We start from the raw sequence: 20,026 nt of genomic DNA on the forward strand, positions 1-20,026 counted from the left end.
TGGCTGCCACACTTTCGTCAGTCTGTCCCAGGGCAGCTGTGGCTACACACGGAGTTTACCACCACCAGTGGGAATGTGGTGTGAATGAATAATGGGTCCAATGTAAAGTGCTTTGAGTGCCTAGAGAAGCGCTATATAATAACCTTTATTATCATTGTTATTATTATAGAATGAGACGGAACACCACAAAACCTCCAGTTGAATCTGAATTACAATCAGTGCCAAAGCGCCGCTCATTTATTCCTTCACCGCGTGCAGCCTTTTTAGTCCGTGACCTCTGAAAGGCTTCACCAGCTCCAATCAGGCACATCGCAATTATCAAAAAAGGAGGAAGAAAAAAAAAACATTTGTAGTTTCAAGTTCACTCCCCGAGCTTTTGCTTCAGTGGAAATGTGTTTTTTTTTTCTCCCCTGCAATGAAGCAATCGGCGCAGTAGTGAAAACCATGATGAAACAATCATATAAAAAAAAAGATGTGTACCCTTTTGCACTTTGATCAAAAAAGTGCAGCCCGGAGGGGTTTTTCCGTGCGCGCTCGTGATTTGTTCTAGATTAACATCAAAAGCATCGCATCCATCATGTCACGGATGAAAAAGGGCTCATGTGAGCGCGGTTGAATTGTGATAAACACACCACCGATGCCAGTTCACGACGTTTGTCACGACCTTTGTCGTGCCACCGGTTGCATTTGTTGCACAGCCCGACTTTTTTTTCCCCTCCCTGGAGACAAACGGGGAAATTGAAGAGCAGACCGAGAGGAGTCGGATGGGGGGGGGGGGGGGGCACAACACCCCGGAGCGACGGAGCAGGAAGAAAAACAGACAGAGGAAGACGGAGAGACAGGAAGCATGTGACGGCGAGGGAAGCCTGCCAGGTGGACCAGAAGATGGTCTCGCACGGGGAGGACGTGTTGGACAACAGTAGTGGACATAGACAACGTTGTCATCGCACCAGAGCTGAAACCTGATTGGCCAATTTCCTCTCCGGTGGCGTGAAGGACTGGCTCCGTCCACTCAGAGGAGGGGGTCCCTGGGCTGGGTGATCCTCAGTTTGTGTTGCCTTTGACTTCTGCGCTGCTGCATGTGTGCACTTGCCCCCGCCGGTGTGTGTAGCTGTGCATGTTTGTCTCTCCCCCGCGGCCCTGCAGCGCGACATTCCTGCTGCTTCTCCGCCGTGTTTACGCTGGGATTCATTCAGCCCTCTGGATTGGACGTCCCGCGTTTGTCCCAGCGCCGTTGGGTTTTTGCAGACGCTCGACATTCCGACGTGGTTGAAACATTCGGCCAATAGAGATTGCTGACGTGTGATCACGTAGATACACTCGGTGCAGTTTGGTTTTTTTTTTAATTAGATTTCAGATGAGGCTGAAGTCTCGTGGCAGCATGTGAGGAGAAAATCTGCCTCATTTGAAACAAAGCGAGAACACAATACGTCACAGTAGCCACATTTCCATTATAGTTTTTCGCAAAATAAAAACGATATTTCTAACATTTCGACAAAGAACAACTGCAATTTGCAGGTGTTTCCATTGAATGGTGCGAAGCGCACAAGCCGCAATTCTCGTTAAGTCTTGAGTGATTTTACGAGAATTATGTTTGCTTTTGTTTGTTTACGTCTGTGTGCATGTTTGCATTCGGCGCACTCATTAAAAAGGCAGCGCAGCCAAGTCACGAATCCCACCACGCAGCCTTGCATGCTCATTCATGAACGCAGAAATGTGCCCATAGTTATTATTTTTATTTCTTTTTTACGTCATTTCAGCATTTGTTTATTTACGCCCTTGAACCCTCCGCGGTTTCGTGTTTCTCTCCGCCATGCGTTTATCCTTTAAGCTCTTCATATAGGTGCCCGTGATTGACACATTAAGCGCCGTTAACGACCGCCGCTGTGCCTCAGCAGCCATCTGTCACTCATGGGCCTCTATCGCCACAGTGACGCGGTCCTGAGAGGTGAGTGGACCAATGGAAAGGGCACGTCAATGACAGGGGCCTGTCACTCTGCAGCCTCACCTGCCCTTCCTCCCTCCGTCCCTCCCCCCTCCCCCCTCTTCTCATCTCCTCATAGTTCATATTCCTTTATCGCTCTCCGGGCTGGATGAAGGCTGCCCTGAGCTGTGCGATTAAAAGAAAAAAAGTGTGAAAAGTCACACGCTGCTCATTTAAACTCCGGAGCAGTTCTGGAGCGATGAGGCCGGTTACTGGAATCCCGGCGAGAGGAAAAGAAGGCTCAGCCGGGGTGGGAGGTGTTTGAGCACCTGGTATAACAAGGTGACCACGTCTCACCCGCTTAAACCGCAGTCTTGTTTGGTTACCGGACTCCTTTATTTTGGCTGAGAACCTTTTTCCTGTGCAACGTGTGTTGAGCCGTCCCAAGTTTGGCTCGGCTGAGCTGAAATACACACAGGACTCATTTGTCTCCCAGCTGACTCACTTGGCTTCAGGATTCCACTTCCAGGAATCCGCTCCATCAACAAGTTTCCGTATATCCTCAAAGTCCAGATTTACAAGAACAAATGCCTGAAATGGATTTTATTTTTTATCCCCCAACACTCCTCCAAGGTCATGAAACCTTATTGGCCCCTCAGATCAGAAGGGGGTTATGATCTGTGCTGGATCCAGCTGTCAGCAGCCAATAAAGTTCATTTTGGCACAGCTGTTACATAACTGGAGTCTTTTATCAGGAATAGAAGTCTTGCTTCAAAAAACAAATGAACTAGCCCTCACCTGAAAGCTCATGTTTTGTGTTTATAAGTGATCTCAGAAAATAGTGGAAAACGTTGTCACTCTGTTATTCTATCGGTCTTCTGTATTCGAGGGGAAATCTCACAATTTCTGACTTCAGTGTGACAGGTCCCTCATTATTTATGAAATGTGCCTGTTCTCTGGGGGTGGGGGGAGAACATCATTATTTCTTCTCTTTCATCATTATGTCGTCTTTCTGGCTTGATATATTGAATCAGGTCGTCTGCGTTTCAAAGAAATACCTCAGGGCCAAAAGAAAATCATCTCAAAAGTATAAAATTTACTGTTTCAAACAGCTGCAAAGTTCATCGGAGACAAGATGAATTATGACGGCGCAAAGATCAGGTGCTGACTTGTGTTGTTTCGCAAGTGACATGTGACACGACTGCATCCTGTTTCCTGTTTGCCAGCAGTGACACGCAAACTTTAACCTGGCGGCGCTATTTCACACATCCATCTGGAAAAGAGCCCTTTGAAAACATATTGGAACCAGCTCCAGTTGGCGCAGAAGTGGCCTGCGTTTGCTGCCTTGGCGAACCCAGTCATGGATGAAAAACATCTATTGTCGAGGAAAATATATGTACACTTGACTTAAGGTCGGCCAGTGGAAGTCGAAGCCTCCACGCTAACATCGTTAGCAGTCCAGTCGCTGCTTTTCCTCTTCTTCTACTTTACCTTCCTCTCCCTGTTTGCTCCTCTACACCAACTTGCAGCCCGCTGCTTCCTCCTTCTGAGGAAGCCGCCTGTCTGCAGAGTATACAGCGATCGAGTGAAAGCGCTTCAGGTTTAGATTTAGCCAAGACGGATGTGCGTCGCGTCGGGAAGAAAAACTTCCAGCAGCTGTTTTTTGCGAGATGAGACTCTGGTCGCCTGCAGGGTTTCTCCACGTGCGGCGCTTCACGTTGATATCCCTGCCATTTTGATGCATGCGGCGTCCACGACGTCATGCATTAGTTGTAGTTTGAGATTGATTAAGAATTCATTCTCCCATTAAGCTCTAACGCCCCGTCTCTGTTTTCTCCCCCGCCCCCCCCCCGCCCTCTTCAACAACTCCCGCTTCCACACCCCTCGGATGCTCCATCAGGTAAGACATTCATTCTTTTCACTTCTCCACTAGAGGCACAGAAAAAAGGAGGAAAAAAAAAAAAACCCGCCCGCCCGCCGTGTGTGTGTGCTCGTGTACATATTTCTTTCCTTTTGACGTCTCCACATTTTGGCTCGCAGCTCAGATGGAAACGACTGCTATGAATATGCATGAAGTCCCTGAGCTTTCGGGCTGTCGCTGTTCCTCTCCGTCTCCGTCTCGCCGTTCTCTGTCTCTCTCTGCCGCTCTGCACACTGGGAGCCTGACATTATGATACAGAAGTACCTCATGGGTGATACTCGCGAGGAATATTCAATGGGAGGATGAAAGTTTGTATGACATTGTACAAAAGTCTGAGGACAGATGAAAGACTGTGTGTGTGTGTGTGTGTGTGTGTGTGTGTGTGTGTGTGTGTGTGTGTGTGTGTGTGTGTGTGTGTCTGCGAGCCGTCTGCATATATATTACAAGTGTAATTCAGGTTGACAGCTTGTCTAAGATTGTGACAGCTACTCTGTTGCTGTGCCGTCCTTTGTAGAGTCACTCTTGCGTTATTAGAATTCGCAAACACACCCGGTTATGTAATCGCGATCATGTCGGGTCCTGTGAGATCTGTTTTTTAAAGTTGTGTTTTTTTTCTTTTTCATTTCATTTGCATCCTCTCGTTGCATTATAATGAGAACTCTACGTGGGGTTTTTTTTAGCCTTTCATTTCATTTGTTTTTACCATATCAGAGTTTCTACTTATTCCACACAGGCTTCAAACTCCGAGTGGTCATCTATCTACACCTGACAAGTTTTCGTCACTGGTGATGACGTTTTTCATCAGTGGGCAATAACGATTAAGTTGAATTCAAATAAATATCAGACGAGTCCATATGGGACGTTTCAAACACTGCACTGCATTGCCTGAGCGACGATGCGAAGCCAGTGCAGCTTCGTAATAGTCTCCGCCAATTCAATTTCAATGTATTTATTTTTCAAGAGGACGGTGTTCACAGTGTACAGCACCCCATTTTGCAGGGATGTAATGTGGTTTACATTGGTGGTCCCCCTGCCAGTTGCTATGGGCACAGCACCTTTGAAAGGAGATCAACAACAGCGGTAAAGAGCAACAGCAATAAGCAGTTCATATTACAGTACAGCACAATGGTAATACACAATCATCAAAAAACAATGAATTAATAAAAAATATTAATATTGAACATACCGTGATGGCCTCTGGATTTAAAAACATATGGTAGACAAGGAGGATGGGGTGCGGTGTGGGGTGTGTAGATGCTGTGTCAAAAGTTAAAGCAGGAATCAGCAAGTTTCTCGTGTATCAGCTTAAATTAAAGTTTATAAAAATGTATTCAAGATAAGATAAATGGACTCCTGTGTGTGTGTGTGTGTGTGTGTGTGTGTGTGTGTGTGTCTGCCTGTCTGTCTGTCTGCGTGCGTGTCTGACTTCACACAGGCCAAGTGGTGTTGTGTTACCTCGCTTTCTACTTCTCAGAAACTGCCACTCTGTGTGTGTGTGTGTGTGTGTGTGTGTGTGTGTGTGTGTGTGTGTGTCTCCACTTCACCTGAGGTGTGTGTTGTATCATGAATTATAGATGGAAAGTGAATCAATAGTGCACTGAATTACTGCCAGACAGACTGTGTGTGAGCGCGCCCGTGTGTGTGTGTGTGCGAGCATGTGTGCGTGTCTGTGTCAATGTGCTGATCTTTGCGTGAACTTGATTGTGCTCTGCCAGTTTTTTTTTTCTTCCTTGGCCTTCTTAATGCTTCATTTAATCGCTGATTGCTGTTGTTTACTTGCTTCCAAACATGATTAGCGACGTGCGTTAGCGTGTTTGCACTTGGAAACTTATCGTCATCTTTTGGCTGGGTTAATCGTTTAATTAGCATAATCTGTGCACAAATGTGTGTTTGTGTAGTGCTTGGGAGTCTGCCCTATTTAAACAAAAAAAACAACAAAAAAAACAGCGCCGTGTGATAAAATGCTGCTCTCACAGCAGAGTGGAAAAAGAGCTCTGCAGATTTACTGTGCCGTTAACGCACACACACACACACACACGCACTGAGTAAAGGGCTAGTGCCTCACCAAGGACGGGCGAGCTGCAGAGAGGTCGAGTAATCAAAGTTACAGGGCGTGAGCGTGAATGGGCGCGCACGTCTGTGCACGTGTGCGGCGGCGGCGGACGGGAGAGATGGACTGCGGGGACAGAAAATGGTTTTGGTTCTGGAGAAATGGATGGGAACATGAGCAGAGTGGAACGTCCTGTCCCATCTACCATCCTTCATGCTGGCACACACTCTCTCTCTGTCTAACACACACACACACACACACAGGCTGAGTGCGAGTGTCGCCGGGCGCTGGAGTCAACAGACGAGTGAACCCCGGGACAGCGGCCGAGCTCCGGGACCTCGATTATAAGCGTTTAGGCCGCTTTTAATTGGCCGCTTCCTCCGCCGCTTCAGTCAACCTGCCTCCGCCGCCGCCGCCGCCGCCGCCGCTGCAACACGTCGTCTCGCCGCTATGCAAATGTTACCTTTGAAGTGAAACCGCGCAAATTGAGTCTCGGGCCCTCGACAGACAAGCTCTGCGCATTACCGTAATGCCCGGGCGGCGTGTTGAATTCAAAATTAATATTTCTCTACGGTTTATTTATTTAAATAGGCCGCGATAATTACATTTTTTCTTATGAGGGAGCGAGGAGGGGGGGGGGGGCGGTGGGGAAATCATAAGAGTGTCTGGAAGGAGAAGTAGTCAACTGCACTGTGCACCTGCAGGCGCGCGGTAATACATTTCGACTGTGCTGCAGCGAGCGCCGCTTTGTTTCCAGCGCTGCACCGGTTTCATTTGCTATCGGCGTGCAGGCCAGTTGGAAGCTGCTTAGGAACAGGTGAAGTCCAGCTCCAAGTGAAGAGCAGAGACAAGTGGCTGTTTTATTCCCCCGATGGCTAAATGGTTGTGCAGCTGCCACCCGGCCACTACATTGGGCCAAATTTAAACCAAGATCACATGCAAGTCTTGCAGCGTTGCAATCTTATTGTAGTTTATGAATATATTGTGATGTAGTTTCTGAATTTCCTTTTTTGCAGTTGGGTTTGAGTTCCGTCTTATGAATCCCTATTTATTCTATTTTTAGTCCTTGCTGCATGTCTGTCGGTTTGTCTGTCTGTCTTGGTGGGGGTGCTGGATAGTCAGTCCCACGTTGGACCTCCAAGTGTCTAATGGCTTAACACACACACACACACACACACACACACACACACACACACACACACACAAACGCACACACACAGGGAATGCTATCTCACCCCTGTGGTGCAGTAATTAGTGTTGGTTCGAGCGTGTGTGTGTGTGTGTGTGTGTGTGTGTGTGTGTGTGTGTGTGTGTGTGTGTGTGTGTGTTTCCTTTGGGGAAATAGACACACAAACACAGGAGTGCCTCCATCAACCACCACTGAGACTCCCATCTGTTCAAGTCCCTCAGTGTGTGTGTGTGTGTGTGTGTGTGTGTGTGACACAGGTACGACACAAAGGAAAACCTCCCTGGTCTGGGCGTTCACTGCAACAGTCCTCCTGCCTTTTCACTCGATGCACTCGCAGGAAGTGAGTGTGTTCGGGACCGTTGACTCTCTCCTGCCTTGTCGGTGGCACAGCGGGGGGGGGGGGGCGAAACGCTGCCGCCTTTGAGTGTAATGACTCCGGCGCGGTGCAGCGTTTTCAGTTAGAGCCCGGCGGCCCCCCTCTGTGAGTGGATGTCAAACTAGCAGGCGAGTGGCCGAGCACCCGCTTCCACTCTACCCACCAAACGCCTTCAAAACCCCCGTCATCAGCGGCCGTATCGGCTGCAAGTTGGCTGCTCTTTAATTTTTTGTCAACAGCAGAACAAAACTGTGGTTCTTTTTTTCTTGGTCTAGACAGTTTGAAAAGTCAATGATTTTTTTTCAAGTCACTCCTTTAACTCGTCTTCAAATGCTGCAGATGAGTTTCAGAAATTCTCTTTGCCGTTCGTGGAAGTGGATGTTTGTTGACTGCAGTGATTCTCTGCCCTGATTGAGTCAAACTCAATCACCCTTTTTTTTTTTTTGTCTTTGGCAGCTTCGTGCCGTGTTGAGAACTTTGGCCTGTTGTTGCTTTGCTATCGCGGTCGCTCCGTGCCGTTGCTCTGCGGCGCACGTGACAAATTAAAGCTCAATTGATCCGATCGAGCGGCCGCTTGTCACCGCGTCGAATCAGCGGGTCATCTGTCCATGTTCCCTGCGGACGCTTCCTGGCAAACCACCGCGCTGGAAATTATAAAGGCATGAGAGGAAACTTTGGCCTGTTATTTGATTCCCCAAAATACGTCCAAGATGTTTTTTTTGTTGTTTTTCTTTTCCTACGAATGGAGGCAGTTTTTCTTGGTTGCTCTGTCACATGATGTCAACTCTCAGATGAAAACGTTTCGCTCGGACGTCATTTTAGCAATGTTTGTGCTGCAATTTGGATTTTTTTTTTTTTTCTGCTGGAGAAAAAAGAAAACAAAACACACTCCAAACAAAATATCTCAGAAATGTTTTAACCATATCATTGCTGAATTTGATATACTTCTGTAGTAGTATTTATGTGTTGCCCTTGGAAAGTGTGCACAGCACAACCTCATCAATTTAGTATCAATTTATTTTTTTAAGCTCAACCAAGGACACTTTTGAGACCTTTGTAGACAATTGCGGCTTTTATCCAGTAATGCTGCTGCCACTTATTTTTCATGAGTCAGTGGTAGAGACACTTCACGAGTGCCGGACAAATGAATAAAAGCCTGTAAAGCAGATCTGTGGAGCTGAAAAAGTTGACTTATCCAGTGCGGTGCATGTGTTAAACGCAGCAAGTTACTAAAGTCTCTTAAAAAAAAATGCACAGTGGAGAAGTTTATGAAGCATATATATATATATCATGAAGCATTTCTGGCACTTCTGCTGAAGCTTTCCAACATCATCAAATTTTATATGCTTGTCCGATCAGGACTCCACAGGAAAAACTAGAGGAGAGAAACCAAAAAGAAGTGTATTTTTTTTTAGCAGTGCTTAACGTTCAGTTGAGGTCTCTTCCCTTTTCCGTTTGAAACCGGTTGGCCAACCTCATGGAGCTCCGACCGTCCGCCCCCAGGCCTGGCCAGCCCTGGGCTGAGAGCGCTCACCCACCTTCCTCCTCCTCCTCCTCCTCCTCCTGGCTTCCAGCCTCGAACCCAGCAGCTCCCTGATTAGGCCCGGCAGCAGTGTTTGGGAGGTCACCTCAGCGGAGAGGAGCATGAAGGGAATAAAGAGTAAGAGGGGGAGGAAGATCTATGAGGACGGCGGGTGGAAAGAAAGGTTGTGTTTTGCTCCCTCTGCCCTGCCTCCATCTTATCTCCACTCCCACTTTCGCTGCTCTTTTTTTTTTTTTTTTTGTCCAATGAAGCTGTCGAGTTAAATTGCCCTGCTCATCCGTGGAATATTAAAGTAGATTGATGCCTGCTGCTCTCCGGTCTCTCCAAGTCTTATAGCATTCGCTCTAGTCTAGCGGTGCCATGTGATATGGCACAGCACATTTCATAAATCTTGAATTTCCAATCAATGTCACATACCTATCTGGGAATAGATGGCAAAAGAGAATTATTGAGAATAGAAAATTAAAAGAAAAAGAAAAATCCAATTTGATGATTGGACAAACCTGACTATCATCTTTGAAAGATTGATTTGTTCAGCAACAGCTCCAGGCTTCCTGTTTGTGCTTGGGTCACTGTTAGGTGTGTTCAGCTGAATTCTTGCCAAATCCAGTCGGCATTGAAGCAAAAAAAACAATTTTCCACGTAGGAACGTCTTCCCAGTGCCCTTCTTCTGCTCTTCCTGTTCTATAAACTCTTCTATAAATAAAAAGCTGCTACCTACAGCAGCCTCCACGCTAATCTTGCTAGGCTAGCTAGGCTCACAGTTACTTCCTGTGTGTTTTTGTCTTCTTCTTTCACTTTTATGGCCACAATTGAGAACATTAGTGGGGTTTGAGACACTTTGCTCCAACTGAAAATATCAGAGATTGGAGCTTGACAGCAACATTGTAGAGTTGAAAATGTCATCTAGTGGAGAGAAGAAAAAAAACAATCCTCCACAATAACAAAGAGCCTGACAGACAGATCGAAAGAAATAATGTAGCAGCGTGGTTTTGAAAAAGTTACACATTTTGTGCAAGGAATATATAAATCTAAGCACTTTTTTTTTTTCTCCCTCAACAACTTGTGGAGGGTTTTTTTTTTCTTTCAGGGACTCGCGGCAACGCTCCTGCTATGCCTCCGTGTGTGCCGTGCCAAGGTTTATTAAGAGGTTAACACGTCGGTCGCGTTATAGAAACAGACGTAAAAAGTTGAAAAGTATCTTCAGTAGCCGGGGTGCGTGTCTTTCTTGCTGTTGCGTCACCGCTAATCTCAGCGCAGCCCTCTGGCTGTTCTCCGCAGCGCGGCGTCTGGGGAGAATCAGTTTGTAGAGATGTACAAAAAAGATTGAAAGAAACTGTGTGTGTGTGTGAGGGGGGGTATGTGTTAGCTTTGTAGCAGACACGTTCTCTGCCACGGAAAAGTTGTTTTTCTTTCATGCGTTTTCTCTCTCTTTCCTCCACGCCGCGGTTTGTTTACCCGGATCTCCTTTAAGATAGTCGCCCTCTTTTAATAGCCTATTTGTCTCCCTCAAGATCCTGCAGGGAGGAGGAGGGAGCCCAACGCTTCCGCTGTGTGTGTGTGGGGGGGTGTATGTGTTTGTGAATATGGCCGCCGAAGATGAATTTGTGTGTGTGCGAGTGTGTGACTGCTGGGATGAAGATGCAGTTTCTGCCTCACCTGAAGATTAAAAGCTTTATTAACTTGTCTTTTATGGACTGCCCCCCCGCCCCCTTCGTAGCAAAGTTCTTCAGTCGTGTTGTGGAATTCTCATTGGTAACATTTTTTTTTATTTTGTTGTGTGGTGTTAATTTCAGCGAAAGCCAGTTTCAATTAGATTCAGAGCTGGTCTGATTGTAGTAATTATTATTTTTGATTAGAAATCTAGTTCTCTCGTCTTTTTCTACTTAGAGCGGAATACCGGGAGTGCCAGATGACTTGAAAAGGTCAGAATAAGTATCGAACGTTGTCTTTGGAAGGAAATTGGGGAGTTTTACTTCCATCTCATCTCATCTCTGCAAGGCAAAACCCCGTCAAAGAACTTCCCATACCTGCCAGTTTCCCCTTAAAACGTCTATCTAGTGTGAACGGGTCGGTCCCACACACATGATGAGATACAACAGAATGGAGAGCGCGCACCTGATTTTTACTTTGCTTCATGAAGTTGCAAATTATAACCAACCTGTCATCTTCAAAACTAGTGTTGTTGTTTTTTTGGCCTGAGGTGGGAGCAGCAATTATGCTGCAAACATTTAAACAACAATCACCTCTCACACACTGCATGGGCGGAATGAGACCCAACATGCAACCAAGGCCGACAGAATGGTCCGCTGGGCCAACGGCGAGCAACCTTTTTTGTTTTCCTGTTTTCCGAACGGTTTTCTTTCTGCGTCTTAAGTGAAGTGTCTCCCCCTGGAGCCTTTTTTTCCCCCTCACCCAAATTAATTTCTTGACTACTAGAAGCGTAACTGCCTCATTTATACCTGTTCTTCAAACCTGAGGCACAACAAATGCGATAACAAAGAAGAGAACAAAACAGTGCAAATACGAAAATACAACAAACGTTGCTATTGTTTCCAATAGAAACCAATTTGTTCCAGACACGGCACAGAAGGTAAATATCACTCCTTCACAGGCAGAGTATAATAAGTCCGTGCACACTTGGAATGGTTTTTTTTTATTATTATTTCCCCTGCTGGCAGTTTTTGGCATCATTTTTTTCTTCCTTCTGTTGTGCAAACACTCGACGGCCGTGCTTTTCATCCTTCGCAGAAGTCCACCGAGCTCTTCTCCAGGCAAAGTGTTTTGAATTTAAATAGCACCCTATGCACCTATACGCTTTATGCTAACCATGTAGTTAGCCCACGAAATGGAATAATATGTTGTTTATTTTCACCTTTGACTGCAGCTTCTTGTTCATTGCCTTCGGTTCGTTCTCTGGTTGTTGAGTTTGTCGTGTTCAACACGACTTAAACAAAGTCTTGTGATAGCTGTAAATACTGTTACTGTTCATAAGATGTAAATATCTAGTTTTTTCTATTATATCCTTCAAATATTTGAATTTTTATTGCCTCATTTCTTTTTAATTAATATAATTTTCCATCTTTTTTGTACTATACTGTTGCTGTAATTCTGAAAATTTCCCCACTGTGGGATTACTAAATGCATTCTATTCTCTTCTGTTCCATTCTATTCGACTAAACTAGTCGTTATCAAGTTTAATGAGCAGCCTTCCTCCAAGTGATGGAGGTTGCACAATAACTAAGTGTGCTTAAAAAAAAAGAAAACAGAAAAAGAAAAAATGTTGATAAGCGCTGCAATGTCTCCCCACCTCCCTCCAGAACATCCCGGCGCTGCCCTGCGGCAAAGCCCTCTACTCGTACGAAGGCAAAGAGCCGGGCGACCTCCAGTTCTCCAAGGGTGACATCATCATCCTGCGACGCAAAGTGGACGACAACTGGTACCACGGCGAGCTCAACGGCTGCCACGGCTTCCTGCCCGCCAGCTACATCCAGCTGCTGCGTCCTCTGAGCCAGACGCCACCGCAGGGCAAAGCGCTGTACGACTTTGAGGTCAAAGACAAGGACCAGGATAAGGATTGTCTGGCCTTCAGCAAGGTAACGGTGTGAACACACACACACACACACACACACGCGTGTGGGCTTTTGATATTGTCAATGACAAAGTTAAGGTAAATGATTTACCTTCCTGTCCCATAAGCTTGTGAACGCAGCAGGATTGTTCAGACTTCAAGAGTGAAGTTTTTTTGCATTGATATCTGAAATACTTACTGGAATAAGGCCAAACCAGACATTCGTGTTCCAGGGATGAAAAGGCGGCTGCGGTGGTGGTGGTGGTGGTGGTGAAGTAGGTGGGAAATGAAACCTTTAAACAACAACAGCTGCCAGGGAGAGAAAATTCTGTGTGAATGCTGCAGTTTCTGTCCCCGCTGCTTTATCAGTTTCGTTTGATTGTTCAAAGGAGAGCAAAGGACCGCAAAAAGTTCCGCTCTATGAGCCTGTTTTGGAATCGCGAACAGAACCGGGGGGCGTCTGCAGACCATGAGAACAGAACTGATAGTTAAAAGTGGAATATCATGGGAGCGACCGTTATCTGATCTAAATCAGGTTCCCGGTTTAAAAAGGGAAGGTTTTTCTGGGCAAAGGACCAACCATCACGTCATCTCACATATATTCCTGTTTGCCTCTCAAACAATAGAAGTGTGGAGCTGCCACCTGAGACGCCAGTAGACTCGGCCAGAAAAGAAAAAAAAGACAGATGGGCTCCATCACCAAGACGCAGAGCCGAGCGGCTTCCAAGAGGCTGGGATCCTGTTTCGTGTCGAAATAATGTTGATCGGGAACGTTTAGCCACCTGCAAAGGCCTCCTCCATGTGGAAAAAACAACAATAGGTTGAAAAAAAAGAATTCCAATAAATCAAAATGAAAGAAAACAGAATTTAGGAGAGAAAAAACAGTTATTTTGTTGGCTTTGCCTTGCTTGCAGAAGACTTTTCATCCAGTCACCTGGGAAAAATCCACCTTTTTCCAAAACCTCCCTGAGCTCTTTCCCAGGTGGACACGTGGACCTTATGTCGTAGATGTTAAACGTTCCATTTGATGCGTCAATATTGCCTTCACAAAGAATCTGGAGTGTTTACCTTGAACCGGCGGCGAGCCGCCGACAGATTCTTGACGCTCAACAACTTGAAGGCATTTCTTTCCAGTTTTCTGAGTCCAAAGTTGACGTCGAGAGTCCTGGACATCGGTTCCTTAGCAACGACTTAATTCACAGCAACCTGTAAATTCCCTCCTTGAACAAATTTCCATTTTTTTTGCTGTGCTAATGTTCCCAGCGTTCATCCTCGGCGAGCGGTAAAATATTTATCTGTGTTGCTCTGCGAAGTTTTAGCCTTCCAACCTCACGGCGTGAATCTCGGATCGACTGATGCGAGTCACGAGCTCGCTCACGGACAACAGTGAACGCTGCGTAGGATCTGAGGGGGAACTCGCCTCTGATGGTACGAGATCAGAATCATCTTAAGGCAAAGATTGTTCTCTCTGTCTCTCAAAGCCCTCTCAGATAAAAACAAAAAAAAAGGGCCTGTAGATCGTGCGTCTTTTGATGTAAACGTCCATCTGCATTCCCCGTGCTCCACTGCTCCTTCAAAGATGATCGTTCTTGTTCCCGCCGCTGCCAAGCAGCCTGGTTGGAGTTGCGGGCCGAGTGCTGACGCGTGTGTCTCGCCACTGCCCGCCTTTGTCTGAAGTCGCCGGCGGATGATTGAATTAGAGCGTGACCGCCCAGCGCCACGTCAAGGCGACGCACGCCTCTCTCATCCTGCAAACAGCTGCAGATTAGCACACGGGGCCGAGCCAGTCGGAGTTCTCTTTTTTCCCTTCTTTCACGCCGATCAGCAGGCGGCAGATTGAAAAGAGCGCCGAGCCAAACGGCAGCGCAGGACCTGGCAACCCCAGCGGCTCTTTGTCGTCGTTGTTCTTGTTGTGTTTGCGGTGTGCGTAGATGTCATGCACAGCCAGTGTGTATAATGTGTGTGTGTGTGTGTGTGTGTGTGTGTGTGTGTGTGTCTGTGTGTGTGTGTGATATTGTTCTCCCGGTGCGAGAGGTAATTACTCAGTGTGACTAATACACAGTCATTTAGCAACATTATCACTTCCGTCCCTAATGGTCCCGCCGTGACCTTTTGTATTAACGTGTGCGTGCGTGTGTGTGTGTGTGTGTGTGTGTGTGTGTGTGTTGGCGGTGGTCGCTGAAAATGATTCCTCTGACAATATCACACAATGGGGGAAGTTAATTTTCATATTGTGCTCGACACGGTCGGCCCATCGTGCCCCTCAAGCCCACGATAACGATGATGTAATGATTCGGAACGTAACTAATATCTCCTGCAGCGTGTTCCCCTTTTCTTTTTTTTTCTTCTTTTTTTACGTTGTGACACATAAATCGGTGATGGATGAGCTCGTTAGTGGACTTTGCACCCGGGCCGCTGCACTTAACGTCGTAACGTTCCATCGAGCCGATCGTGCCTCAGTCATTTATGTTTCTCTGAAAAAAAGAAAGCTTCATCATAATATTTCATTCAGTTTTATATAGAGGTTCGGGAGTCTCTCCCGGCTCTCGGCGGTTGAAGACCTGATGTGATTGGCTGTCGGAGACCTCCAGACGGCCGCCGTGCGGGAAGCAGGAACTGCAGCAAAATTTGAAATATAAAGAAAAAGATGATAATAATGACAATGAGCCTCATGGGGATAAACAGATAAACATATTATTTAACACTTCCATGTTTTGTTTCTGCCGCCTTGTTTTTTTGTCCCCGTCCCCAAGAAATCGGTTTCCACAGGAAATGTTTTGAAGGGAGGCTGTAAACACAGGGCTAAAAAATACTGTTAAGGCTGCCTTGCTGCTCCACTGGAGGTTTGTTGCAGTTTGTGACATTAGTATGTGTATTTGTTCACACTCTTTCTGTGTAAAGATTTTAATCTGCAAATTTAGATTTAATTCAAGCAATGCAGAAAGGAAAAACATTTATTTTCCTTTTTCCTTTTTTTTTTTTTTTGATGTGACCCAGTCTTGCTCAGTGGATGATGAGAAATGAAGAATGAGTTTTCTTCTCTGTCAGCTCACACCCGTTATTATCAGGGTCATTACCACCAGCTATCAGACCACAAGTAGTGCAAAGACCGTTTGTGTGTGTGTGTGTGTGTGTGTGTGCGCGCGTGTGTGTGTGTGTGTGTGTGTGTGTGTGTGTGTGTGTGTGTGTGTGTGTCGGCCCTGTCTCACTCATTTCCTCTCTGTCTAGGATGAGGTACTGACCGTAATCAGACGAGTGGACGAGAACTGGGCAGAGGGCATGCTGGGAGACAAGATTGGCATCTTTCCCATTCTCTATGTGGAGGTAAACACACATGCGTGCAACACATGTGCACGTACACACACACACACACACACACTCACAGACTGACAGACAAGCAGCGCGAACTGCAAATCAGCGTTGTAGCAGAGGAAACGGCGGCGCTGCTGCAGAAGCAGCTGTGCGGCGTCTCCATCGATTCCATTGCCACTTTGCAGCGAAAATCAACCCAACGCGTTTTGTTCCACAACAGAAATCATTTGCATCTTTCGCCAACGATGAGATGCTGAAGATAAACAGGGAGAACGCTGGCGTTCCTCCTCCTCCTCCTCCTCCTCCTCCTCCTCCTCATTTAGCCGAGTGGATTGATTTGAATGTTTGGGAGACAAGGTTGTGGCAGGAACTTGAATCCAGGAGAGTCATTTGGAAAAAAAAATAGATAAAAATGTATCAACGAGCAGTTTTAAAAACAAAATGTGGAACTAAATGATGTTGAGGTTGAGTTTTTACAGGCGACGCAGCTCTTCCCCCAGTCTGATGATACAGTAAGTGGCAGTCGGCGATGCATTATTCATCCCTTCTTGCTGGCAACCTTCTTCTCCTCTTGAGCCGGGGAGACGCGGCCTCCTATCAAGTTCAGGATCAGTTCCACATAGTGAAAAAAAAACAACCTGGACCTTCAGGAGGAGCTAACAGGGCTTCTCCTCCTTGCTGCTTCTCAAGTCCAGAGGCTGCCCCTGCCAGAATGAGCCTAATTGATCCTAAGTGTTTGCGATGCTGATGAAGTTTCTGCATTAGCCTCATCTTAATTTTTCATGTGACCCTGTTGTCAGCGGGTGATGAATGCGGGCGGCGTCGTGCTGTGTTAAAAGCCTCCCGCCGTCCGGAGGGGAGGGGCGGAGCAGAGGGTCGGACTCTCTGTTTACGTTTGCGTTGCACTCGCAGTGAACCGCGCTCGGGTTTCATTGATGAGCTACTTCAGGTTATTAAGGCGTTAAAACCGCCCAGTAAATGCAAATCAAGCGCGGGATTCTCTTTGAACCTGGAATTAGGTGGAGTAAAACTGCACCTTATTTCATGGCGCCACGCTTGTCAGGAGTGAAATACGTTTTTCCTCTTAATCCCTGTTAGAAAATCATCCGCCACGAGCTTTGGATCACGTTTAAAGCTTTTAGCGTCGTCTCAAAAACTCGCTGGTATTAACTGGATCGCTGAGGGTCTTTTCTTTTTTTTTTTCTTCACCGTTTGTGCCGCTTTTGTGCTTCAGCCATCGACCAAAAGGTTTGAATACGTGCTGTTCAAAGACCCTGTCAGTCACGCTGTGGTACTCGAGATTGGTCTTGGTCTCAGGTAGTAGCTGTTGTAGTTGTATGCAGAAGCAAACTTGAATTAAAACAAAAGATGTTTTGTTGTTATTTTTCTTTGACTCTGTCTCAGTACTCTCTAGTCTTGATCTCGTCTTGGTCTCTGCGACATCATGGTGTTGGTCTCTAGACTGCAACACCCAAACTCGACCCAGTGGTAGAGTTTGCAACCAAAGTCGAGTGGGATCTCCCGAACTCTTTTGCCCGCGACTTAAAAAGCAGCAGCCGAAGATGCAAGCGGAGGTGTGAGAGGCGAGGACTGGAACGGCGGCGCCAGAGGCGACCGCGTGCATCTGTGCGCAGTCACAAGGGCGCAGCGGGAAGAAAACATCTTTGTGAAACTCCCGTGATTTCACACTTTGGTTTCGCACTGGCTGCAGCCTGAACAACAGCACGCCGTGTGTTCTCGTGCCCTCGCTAATTCGCCGTGGACAGCCAGGAGAGCGCGTCGGATCGTCAATTATTGACATTAAAAACGTGCGAACAAAAAAAAAAAAAATGGCAGAAACCTCGCTATGATGTCCAGAAATCAAACCACAGACTGTAGATTGAAATAATCAAAGACACCAAGAAGCAGTCTGTGGCCGGGACTGGATCAACTTTGGAAGGGTTTTTATTTCCAACATGATTCCTGTCCGGTTTTCATCTCCTTCATTTGTTGTAGTGTCGAGCTACGAACAAGACGTTACTGATACTAACCCGTGTCACAGTGTTTGGTAGCACCACAAACCACAGCGGCTGTGATCAGCCCAGCGTGTGTCGGGGAAAACAACCCAAGTTCTGACTACCTCCGGATCGGACGGATCGCTCTGTTTTTTTGCGTCCGTTTGTTTTGGTCCGAAACGTGCCGGCGTGACTCCGCCGCTCGAACCCGCGCGACCGATCGGCTCTCCGAGGTGAAGCTGATGAAGGCCGAAGGACGACAAAACACACCCACGCCCACAGGAGCTCCGATTAGAAAGAGATGCATCAATAATTTAGATCTCTCCATCACTCTGACGCAGCAGGGGCGCCTGTGTGTGTGTGTGTGTGTGTGTGTTTGCATCTTGACTTCCAGCTTAATGAGAAGGGCCCAGCTGGCCTGCTGCTGATCTGTGAGTAAGTGTGTGTGTGTGTGTGTGTGTGTGTGCGTGTGTGTGTGTGTGTGTGTGTGTGTGTGTGTGTGTGTGTGTGTGTGTGTGTGTGTGCATCCCTCTGAAGTATCGTTCCCGTCTCAGACGTGGATGCAGACTTCTTCTAATAACATTTGGCAGTGTGGACACACAGATTAGCGACGAGGGCTTTTTGCCGGATGACAGAGGGCGCCACCAAAACGCTCTAATTTCCACAGGAGACGCATAAAGTGATTGGCGGCGGTCATTACGGCTGAAGAGGCTGCCGCCGACTATCGCCAAAGTGGATTAAGTGCCAGAGAACGGCGCCGTTTAATCGGAGGGGAGGAGCAGAAGAAGAAGAAAGTGGGGGCGGGGGGGTGTGGGGGGGCGGCAGGGGATGCCGTCGGGTCCTCTTTAGTCAAGATGTCGAAGCGAATAAACAAAAGCCAGATGTTGGCGCGAAGCGAAGAGTCTGTTAGCCGGAAGATTTATCAGAGGCCGCCGCTCGCAACGGGGACGTTCCATTCTGATTGGACGAAAGTGGCGATCGATGTTTTATTTTTGGCAGCTCTTTATTAGCTTCTGCTGGCTGCTCGCGCCCCTGACACAGATCCCTCATCTCCTCCGTCTTCATTGGCTGCCATTCCTTTTAGCTCAGAGGTTTTCTGTCGGGAAGAGCTGCTTGCTAATTAGCGCCTGTTGCATTTAAAAGTCCAGTATGTAAAATGTGGCTTTATTTATGATTTTTATATTGGTAAAAGTTAGACATACTGCTCATAAATACGTTAGCAAGTAGCTGCGTTCCCATGACAGTTTTTTGCTAAATAAAAGCTATATTACAATTGCAATTTGCAGGTGTTTCCATTGAAAGGTGTGAAGCACACAAGCCCTAATTGAAGTAAAGTGATCTGGTCACGTGAGCGTGTACGTCACGTCCATTGACGTGCAAATTGCGGAAAAAAAGTGTTTCCGTGTCACTTTTGCGATATACCTCTACATCGATGCGTCTGAAAAACCACCTCATGAGGGCCTATAAACCTTTTGGCCATATTTGAGAGGTTTTTTTAGTGCGATATTTAGGTTTTGGCTAATGGAAACGCAGCTAGTGTTTACTTGCAATGCAACAAAAGTAATTTGGTTTTCCCACCCTTTGAACAGTTGTCATATATATATAAGAATATACATAGAACAAGGGTCTCCTAGTTAGCTGCCAAACGTCTGGTAGTGTATATATTACATCACATGCATTACATTGCAGAACAGTTTTCACCTAGCGAGGTGATGATTTTATTTATTTGGGCATATTGGGCGAGTGTGCGTTTTCTAATCAGGCCTGTTATGAGTGCTCAGTGAGCGTGAGACCTGCTTGGTGTTTACGCCGGGAGTCTCTCGGGGGCCGCAAACAAATTCTCAGTCAGGGCAGCGAAAAACAATGCTGAAGGTGAAGACGGGAAGCTGCGGTGATTGTCGTCGCCGGCTGACATCACAAACAAGGCGGACCACACGGGCCCCTCGTTAAAAATGGATGAGAAATGCAACGTTTCCAGCGGATTAAACATTTAGTTTCTTCCAGCTGAGGCTCCTTTTGCGGAACCGTTTGTGGTTTTTAATAAACAATCCAGGCATAACCTCTTTTTGCACTCACAGTGAAGTTAGTTGAGCTGTGCCTGAGCCTTTCCCTGCGATAACGCTGTTATTATTCAATCCATGAGATT

General features: G+C 46.7%; 1 protein-coding gene across 1 annotated transcript in view; it reads left to right on the forward strand.

Moving 5' to 3' along the window:
- Nucleotides 1-20,026, forward strand: part of LOC142897635 (E3 ubiquitin-protein ligase SH3RF3-like) — an 80,553-nt gene that overhangs the window by 34,451 nt on the left and 26,076 nt on the right. Inside the window, exons 2-3 of the mRNA XM_076040106.1 lie at nucleotides 12,324-12,599; nucleotides 15,803-15,898. Coding sequence (XP_075896221.1) covers nucleotides 12,324-12,599; nucleotides 15,803-15,898 — 372 coding nt within the window. The remainder of the gene's footprint in view (nucleotides 1-12,323; nucleotides 12,600-15,802; nucleotides 15,899-20,026) is intronic.

The sequence above is a fragment of the Nelusetta ayraudi genome, unplaced genomic scaffold (genome assembly GCF_046127955.1).
Source record: "Nelusetta ayraudi isolate G7.1 ecotype Tasmania unplaced genomic scaffold, CSIRO-AGI_Nayr_v1 ptg000060l, whole genome shotgun sequence".
NCBI classification, from domain to species: domain Eukaryota; kingdom Metazoa; phylum Chordata; class Actinopteri; order Tetraodontiformes; family Monacanthidae; genus Nelusetta; species Nelusetta ayraudi.